Source organism: Salmo salar, chromosome 23 (genome assembly GCF_965601325.2).
Source record: "Salmo salar chromosome 23, fSalSal1, whole genome shotgun sequence".
Taxonomy (NCBI): Eukaryota; Metazoa; Chordata; class Actinopteri; order Salmoniformes; family Salmonidae; genus Salmo; species Salmo salar.
In genome coordinates this window covers 23,335,001-23,344,516 of record NC_138313.1, presented here as the reverse complement: position 1 = coordinate 23,344,516, position 9,516 = coordinate 23,335,001, and the positions used below count along the sequence as shown (strand labels likewise).

At 40.7% G+C, this 9,516-nt stretch overlaps 1 protein-coding gene across 1 annotated transcript in view; it reads left to right on the top strand.

Annotated features, from left to right (window-relative positions):
• Positions 1-1,441: 1,441 nt before the first annotated feature.
• plpp3 (phospholipid phosphatase 3) overlaps positions 1,442-9,516 on the top strand; it is a 39,835-nt gene continuing 31,760 nt past the window's right edge. Inside the window, exon 1 of the mRNA XM_082967856.1 lies at positions 1,442-2,009. Within this exon, the coding sequence (XP_082823982.1) occupies positions 1,901-2,009 (109 nt within the window). The 5' untranslated portion in view covers positions 1,442-1,900. The remainder of the gene's footprint in view (positions 2,010-9,516) is intronic.

Below are 9,516 nucleotides of genomic sequence, written 5' to 3'. Positions count from 1 at the left end.
ACATATCGGTGGTCATCAGCCATTGGACAGAAACATTACACAACAAGTCGGACATCGCAAATTCAACAATGAGTGGTTTAGAAGGAATCAATGGCTAACTGCAAGCCTCACAAAGCAATCACTATTTTGCGTCCCCTGCCTGCTGTTCAGTGGAGAGGGTGTGTGATCCAAGTCTGGGTTTAAGGATTTAAAACATCTATCTGAAAGGGTTTCTTTTCCAAGCTTAAAAGGATAAACATTCACACGCAACAGCGTGGGCCAGAAAAGGTTGAATACGTTGGCCAGCATGTCTTCTGCCCCACATTCAAAACAACCGAAAACTCAGAACCGGTCAATCTCAGACTTCATTGCATTCAAGACAGCTGGGAACTTGGGGAAAAAACGAGCTTGGACTGGGAAAATACGTTTTGAACAGTCATCCTGAAGATCATTGACGTCATGATTCGACCTTGTTTTTTTCAGAGTTCCCAGTTGTCTTGAAAACACCATAAATCCAGAGAATGCCAGACTTGGATGACAGAGTTTGCCCACAAAAAGGACCGCCACGCCACGTTCAAAATATGTCTTGTATACTGCTGCATAAATTATGTCATATTCCAGGGAGATATGTATACTGTAGCTAAGAAAGTAATACTAAGTGTATGGTGTGTAGTAAGCTGTTAGGAGCCCATTTTTGCTTAAAATGTGGGGCTCAAAACAGGTTGGCCTCTGCCCCACCTGCGCTGAATGACGGGTCGCCACTGATGCCATAGTTTGTACATGTCAAGTGTTATATTGCTTATATAGGTCTATCTCATTAGTCTCTTAGTCATCATTTTAGGGAATGTTGGAATTATTTAATTGTTTTGCCTACTTTGTGTTTTATAATTAGCTCATGTGCTTTTTTTCACGAGGAGGGGATACTATATAATGTTGTTGGGTCTGTAACCAGTGACACAGTCTCTTCCCATTCAAATATTTTTTTTGTCAACAAAAACTTCAGTAATAGACCCATGTAATTCCTGTTGATATTTCAGGGTTCTTTTTGTTGCGTAATGTGCTGTCTTTGCGCTGGAATATTGTATATAAAAGTGGATCATCGTGATTGTATTTTCGTTCCTTTTTAGACCACACAGGCGTAATAAAATAATAAAATGTTGTGTAGTGGCTTTGGTGGCATGCATCTAAAATAAAAATGGGTTGAGTTTGCCCCACCAAGATGAACATGCTAAAATCGCCACTGCACTGTAGTAGTGACAGGGGGCCCACAAACGCCCTTTCATGATGTGTTCTGTGTTGGCCTCTCTGTAACCGCTGGGAGCAATGTCGGACTGCTCTTTATCCAGGTCCAGAGAAAGTTTTCTAGCAGGAGGTCTGGAGCTTATTACTGGGCTGTAGCAGAGAGGAGAAGAGGGCTGAGAGGTGAGGAGGGGAGGGGAGGGGAGGGGGGGGGGGGGTGTTGATAAAACTACGGCCTCTCTCTGCGCTCAGAGCGCTATTTTCTGCCAGGCTTTGAAGCGGACTGAGAGAGTGGAGAGGGAGAAGCAGGCTTCATTCATAATAGCGCCGTTACACAAGTTTACCATCCCTAAAGCGTGGACCGGACAGACGAAAAGTTTTTATCCAGGATCTGAAGAGGCGACTTCAGTGGAAAAGTCAAACGTTTCTATAGTAGGCTAAAATACATGTTTTATTTGTTTCGGACGAGGCATCGCATCGTTGCAGCACTGATACGTTTGCAGAACCTCTTCTTAGTTGGGAAGTTAGTTTCACATAGTTGGCTACTCAGTGACATTCGCTTCTTTTCGGCTGGAAATCTTGACGGACTAAATAACGTGATTTAGTTTGTGTTTAGCACGCTTGTGGGATTTTAACTGGAGACGGAATTCGTACATGCAACAGTATTTTGTATGAGAAAGCCATGGCACAACAGAGCAGAAACGGAGGGACTTCATTAAACAACAACAACGGCATCGATAACACCAAGAGGAAACTGTTGATAGGACTGGACCTCTTCTGCCTGCTACTAGGTGAGTTTCAGAGACATATTAGTCCCAACTGTAAACACATGAAATTACTTGACAGCACCGAATGCTCTATAACGTGAGAAAGAACGTGGCAATACTGTCACACAGTAATGCCACCAGGGAAAAGTGCGGGCTATAACAAATTGGACAATTACATAACATATTCAACACGTTAATGGGTGTGACCAAATTGTATAAAACTGCGCTCACTATAATGTACTATCAGTGAAAACAGAACAACTGTCAGTGTGTTATAACAGAGAGAGAGAGAGAGAGAGGGAGAGAGTGGACACAACTGCATCCAATATGTCCAAAGGGACATACTATATTTAAAATAATGTAATATGTTAACAACCTGCACCGTGTTCACCTAACACACATCGTTAGCGTGATCAGACTCAGACCGTGAAATAGACGTCAGACAGTGAGAACCAGGACCATGGGACTACGTTTTAAGTGCCACTGAGAGAGAACACATTGTGGTTGTTGACATGATGTGAAGTGGTCAGCCAACATGACATATGGTGTCGTAAAGACCACTGTCTGACTGAACAAGACTGACTCTGAACGTTAACCTAACTCAATTTATTAAGTTGCAGTTAAGTCAAATCGTTTATAAATGTTATTAACTCTACCGTTTTCAGAGTCTAGGATTGGATATTAGATTATCCCAATTAACAGTGGGAAAGGTCCCTGTGTGTGTGTGTGTGTGTGTGTGTGTGTGTGTGTGTGTGTGTGTGTGTGTGTGTGTGTGTGTGTGTGTGTGTGTGTGTGTGTGTGTGTGTGTGTGTGTGTGTGTCAAATCAAATTATATTTGTCACATGCACGGAATACAACAGGTGTAGACTTTAATGCTGCTTATGAGCACTACCCAACGCAGAGTTTAAAAATCAGAAAAATACAAGTAGTAACACAACAAATAAAATACACAAGAATTAAGATATATACAGGGAGTACCAGTACCATATCACTGTGCAGGAGTATGAGGTATGTGAGGTAGACATTTACATGAAGGCAGGGTAAAGTGACTAGGCATCAGGATAAATAATAATACGAGTAAAATAAAGAACAAAGTAGCAGCAGGAAAGGATGCGTGCGAAACTGTATGTATGTGTGTGTGGAATTGGCATACATTTGTGTTTTGTGTGTGTGTGTGTATGTGATTTTGTGGTGCTTTGTGTGAGAGTGTCAGTGTAGTGTGTGTGAGTGAGTGAGTGAGTGAGTGTATTAAATAGTGTATATACTGTATAGTATTGTGAGTGTGCACAGTCAGTGCAAGATAGGGTCAATGCAGATAGTCCGGGTAACCATTCAGCAGTCTTATGACCAGGGCGAAGAAGCTGTTCCGGAGTCTGTTGGTCCGAGAGCCGCGATGTTCCGGTACCGTGTTTGCTAGATGGAAGCAGAGTGAACAGTCTATGGCTTGGGGGGCTGAAGTCTTTGTCATTTTTTCGGCCCTTCCTCTGAAACCGACTGATATTTGTATTTATTATGGATCCCCATTAGCTGCTGCCAAAGCAGCAGCTATTCTTCCTGGGGTCCAGCAAAATTAAGGCAGTTTATACAATTTTAAAAACATTAAATTTTTACATACGCTCTTATCCAGAGCGACTTACAGTAGTGAATGCATACATTTCTTCCCCCGTACTGGGTCCCCGTGGGAATCAAACCCACAACCCTGGCGTTGCAAACACCATGCTCTACCAACTGAGCCACACGGGACAATACATTCACAGATTTCACAACACACTGTGTGCCCTCAGGCCCCTACTCCACCACTACCACATATCTACAGTACTAAATCCATGTGTATGTATAGTTAGTATGTTATCGTGTGTGTGTGAGTGTGTGTGTATGCATGTGTCTGTACCAATGTTTGTGTTGCTTCACAGTCTCCGCTGTTCCATAAGATGTTTTTTTATCTGTTTTTTAAATCAAATTTTACTGCTTGCGTCAGTTACTTGATGTGGAATAGAGTTCCATGTAGTCATGGCTCTATGTAGTACTGTGTGCCTCCCAAAGTCTGTTCTGGACTTGGGGACTGTGAAGAGACCTCTTGTGGCATGTCTTGTGGGGTATGCATGGGTGTCCAAGCTGTGTGCCAGTAGTTAGACAGCTCGGTGCATTCAACATGTCAATACCTCTCATAAATAAAAGTACTGATGAAGTCAATCTCTCCTCCACTTTCAGCCAGGAGAGATTGACATGCATATTATTAATATTAGCTCTCTGTGTACATCCAAGTGCCAACCGTGCTGTCCTGTATCTGAGCCAATTGCAATTTTCCTAAGTTCTTTTTTGTGGCACCTGACCACACGACTGAATAGTAGTCAAGGTGCGACAAAACTAGAACCTGTAGGACCTGCCTTGTTGATAGTGTTGTTAAGTTTTATTATAGACAGACTTCTCCCCATCTTAGCTACTACTGCATCAATATGTTTGACCATGACAGTTTATAATCTAGGGTTACTCCAAGCAGTTTAGTCATCTCAACTTGCTCAATTTCCACATTATTTATTACAAGATTTAGTTGAGGTTTAGGGTTTAGTGGGTGTTTTGTTCCAAATACAATGCTTTTAGTTTTAGAAATATTTAGGGATAACTTATTTCTTGCCACCCACCCAGAAACTAACTGCAGCTCTTTGTTGAGTGTTGCTGTCATTTCAGTCGCTGTAGTAGCTGACGTGTATAGTGTTGAGTCATCTGCAGACATAGACACTCAGTGGCATGTCGTTAGTAAAAATTGAAAAAAGCAAGGGGCCTAAACAGTTACCCTGGGGAATTCCTGATTCTAACTGGATTATATTTGAGAGGCTTCCATTAAAGAACACCCTCTGTGATCTATTAGACAAGTAACTCTTTATCCACATTATAGTAGGGGGTGTAAAGCCATAACACATACGTTTTTCCAGCAGCAGACTATGATCGATAATGTCAAAAGCTGCACTGAAGTCGAACAAGACAGCCCCCACATTCATTTTATCATCAATTTCTCTAAGCCAATCATCAGTCATTTGTGTAAGTGCTGTGCTTGTTGAGTGTCCTTCCCGATAAGCATGCTGAAATTCTGTTGTCAATTTGTTTACTGTGAAATAGCATTGTATCTGGTCAAACACAATTTTGTCCAGAAGTTTACTAAGGGTTGGTAACATGTTGATTGGTCGGCTATTTGAGCCAGTAAAGGGGGCTTTACTATTCTTAGGTAGTGGAATGACTTTAGCTTCCCTCCAGGCCCGAGGGCACACGCTTTCTAGTAGGCTTAAATTGAAGATGTAGCAAATAGGTGTGGCAATATCATCTGCTATTATCCTCAGTAATTTTCCATCCAGATTGTCAGACCCTGGTGGCTTGTCATTGTTGATAGACAACAATCATTTTTCCACCTCTTCCATACTGACTTTACGGATTTCAAAAGTACACTTCTTCTCTTTCATAATTTGGTCCGATATACTTGGATGTGTAGAGTCAGCATTTGTTGCTGGCATGCCATCCCTAAGTTTGCTTATCTTGCCAATGAAAAACTCATTAAAGTAGTTTGCAATATCAGTGGGCTTTGTGATGAATGAGCCATCTGATTCAATGAATGAAGGAGCCGAGTTGGCTTTTTTCCCGAAATTTAATTTAAGGTGCCCCAAAGCTTTTTACTATCATTCTTTATATAATGTATCTTTGTTTCATAGTGTAGTTTATTTTTATTTTTATTTAGTTTAGTCACATGATTTCTTAATTTGCAGTAAGTTTGCTAATCAGTTGTGCTGCAGGACCTAATTGCCATACCTTTTGCCTCATCCCTCTCAACCATACAATTTTTCAATTCTTCATCAATCCAAGGGGATTCAACAGTTTTTACAGTTTTTTTCTTAATGGGTGCGTGCTTATTAGTAACTGGAATAAGTAGTTTCATAAATGCGTCAAGTGCTGCGTCAAGATGCTCTCGATGGTGCAGCTGTATAACTTTTCAGTCTCCTGAAGGGCTCTGTGTGTGTGTGTGTGTCCAGGGGGAGAGATGTAGTAGATGTTTTAAAGTGCTGTAACTTGCACATTTTACTGCACCTTAATTAAATAGCCCGCCAGGCCCTCTCCCCCACCTCTCCCCTCCAGCCATCCTCCCTTTCCCTTATTGCTCATATTACCTTCTGAGCTGCCTGTCCATCTAGAGAACAGTAATGGTATGAAACAGGACTAGAGTTTAAGAATAAAAATAGGAATGGAATGGTGTGAAATTGGAATAGAAATAGATAAGGAATGGCGTGAAATTGGAATAGAAATATACAGGGAATGATGTGAAATTGGAATAGAAATAGACAAGGAATGGTGAGGAATTGGAATAGAAATTGAAAAGGAATGGTGTGGAATTGGAATAGAAATAGACAAGGAATGGTGAGGAATTGGAATAGAAATAGACAAGGAATGGTGAGGAATTGGAATAGAAATTGAAAAGGAATGGTGTGAAATTGGAATAGAAATAGACAAGGAATGGTGAGGAATTGGAATAGAAATTGAAAAGGAATGGTGTGGAATTGGAATAGAAATAGACAAGGAATGGTGAGGAATTGGAATAGAAATAGACAAGGAATGGTGTGGAATTGGAATAGAAATAGACAAGGAATGGTGAGGAATTGGAATAGAAATAGACAAGGAATGGTGAGGAATTGGAATAGAAATTGAAAAGGAATGGTTTGAAATTGGAATAGAAATAGACAAGGAATGGTGAGGAATTGGAAAAGAAATTGAAAAGGAATGGTGTGGAATTGGAATAGAAATTGAAAAGGAATGGTGTGGAATTGGAATAGAAATAGACAAGGAATGTGATGATGGTCTGGAGAGCTATTTCCATGTGACATTCATTACAGGACAGCATTGACACGGGTCAGGCAAGGCAATGTTGTGTGTGTGTGTGTGTTTGTGTGTTTCTGTGTTTCTGCGGTGATGATGGCTCGTTTGAACTGTAGACCTCCATGAGTTTTACCAATGCCAGCCATCTCCTCTGTTTCTCTCTTGTTCTCCCTCTTTCTCACCCTCTTTTTCTGAGAGCAGGATTAGGGAGTCAAGCCTAACTTTACACATTCTCTCCCAGAACCCGACAGCAAATAAAGCCTAACTTTACACATTCTCTCCCAGAACCTTACAGAAAATCCCCTTCAGCTGTCCGTCCCCCATCACTCTACAGCAGATTAACTCTCTCTCTCTCTCTCTCTCTCTCTCTCTCCATTTCCTACCATCTCTCTCTCTCCATTTCCTACCATCACTCTCTCTCTCTCTCTCTCTCTCTCTCTCTCTCTCTCTCTCTCTCTCTCTCTCTCTCTCTCTCTCACTCTCTCTCTCTCTCTCTCTCTCTCTCTCTCTAGTTGCTTAAACATGTGTTGTGAGGCAGGGGGACTGTCTCTCAACTGTAAGCCCTGCTCTGTGCACTGAGAGATAGATGGGCAATTCCGAATTACTCTTTGAAAAAACATTGATTTCAAAGTTTAACAAACCACACAACTCTATGCAGAAGGACTACTTTGAACAATTTACACAGCAAATTTCACAAAAACACATTTACTTGAAGAACTGTGCAGATGCAAAGTTTGGTAACAGAATTACAGTAAAATCTCCCCCAGTGTTGTTATGCAACCAAGTTTTCCAAAAACTCTGTTAAATATCTGCACTGAATTAAGATTCTGAATGGGGTGTCAGCTATGACATAACACCTTGAAAATAATATGTGGGTTATTCAATTACAGTAGGTGAAGTGGATTTACGTCCGGTAATGGAATTAGGGGAATGGAATTACATCATGGGTCTCTCATCTATACTATACAGAAATGCATAATTATGGACATGAATATCATTCTCTTCATGGTGATGCATCCTGAATAGGTACACAAAGGTAGAAATATGCAATGTCCTTCTTTTGCAAATTTGGGTATTGTTATACACACTGGCTATTATTGTAATGAACTCCAAATCTGGAACAATCATAAACGTCTATGTTTCACACGTTTGTGTGCACAGTCAGTGCAAGATAGTGTCAATGCAGATAGTCCGGGTTTAGCACTCTTATTGCCAGGGGGTAGAAGCTGTTACGGAGCCTGTTGGTCCGAGGCCGTGATGCTCCGGTACCGTTTTCTGGATGGAAGCAGAGTGAAACAACAGAACAGCACAGAAGAGCACAGGTAGGGGGTGGCAAGTAGCCTAGCAGTTAAGAGCGTTGGGCCAGTAACCGTGTAGGCCGTCATTGGAAATAAGAATTTGTTCTTAACTGACTTGCCTAGTTAAATAATGGTTAAACAAATAAAAATAAGTAAAAAACTAAGTTTCTGGTTCAAATCAAAGGCTGACTAGGTGAAAAATAAGTTGATGTGTCCTTGAGCAAGGCACTTAACCCTAAAAGCTCCTGTAAGTCGCTCTGGATAAGTGTCTGCTGAATACGTAAACAATTTAAAGTAGAGTACAGTAAAGTAGTAAAGTAGATATGTACAGTAAAATACAGTACACTGTACTGTTCTCTATTGTACTCTACTGTGCTGTCCAAACCTGGGAAACATAGACATCTATGATTGGTTCAGATTTGGTCCAGCCAGGGCGGACTGACCAAGTTACAACTCCTTTTCAACATCGATGAGCGTCCGGTGTTGGTTGGTGCTCAGTGGGTGAGGATGCTTGTTACAGTAAATGGAAAGAGGGTAGGTGGTAGGTGTCATGGTAGGTGTCAGTAAGAGAGGTGACATTAACTGGGGAGAGAGAGAGAGTGGAAGAGAGTGAGAGGGTGGGGTTGTCCCAACTGTTTTCACACTCTTGCTTTGACCACGAGACAACAGAAAGAGAAAGAAAACAGTTATGAGCTGAATATAACAGCATGCCAGTGGAAGGGAGGACAGGAGCAGGTGACCCAACTGTGATTTCCCATTGTAGCCTTTTCAATTGCAGTAATTCTGTTAAAGATTTTGGGGTAATTCCATCACCGATTTGGTAACAGAATGACAAGTTTTAATCACTTAATAATTCATAAACAAACTTGATATCAGTAAAAACACTTTAACTAATTGGTAGGTTTACCTTTTACTTCTGTGAACTTTCATTATCCTCCTTCCTTATGAGGTAAAGAAATATTTTCAAGATATGTGGGTTTTTGGTAACAGAATTGCAAGGCAGAAGGTCTTTTTTCTTAAACTTACAGAAGATAAATCATTTCTCCATAACTAAACAAAAGTGTTGATATTCGTTGTGAGGGGTCTTTACTTCAACATTATTGTGCTTTGATGTATTTTTAATACCTTTTAAGACATTTTCTGGTAGATGTGGTCTAAGACCCTTCTAAGATCTGTTTGACTAAAATTCAAAGCCTTTGCTTATTCTACATTTTTAGACTGGAAAATTATTGAGAAATGTATATATGCATTAATAAAAAATAAAATAAAATATATAGTCTTAGCTTTCATTTGACACCCAATTTGACATCCTTTTATAAGGAAATGTCCAGAGAGAGAGAGAGAGAGAGAGAGAGAGAGAGAGATAGAGAGAGAGA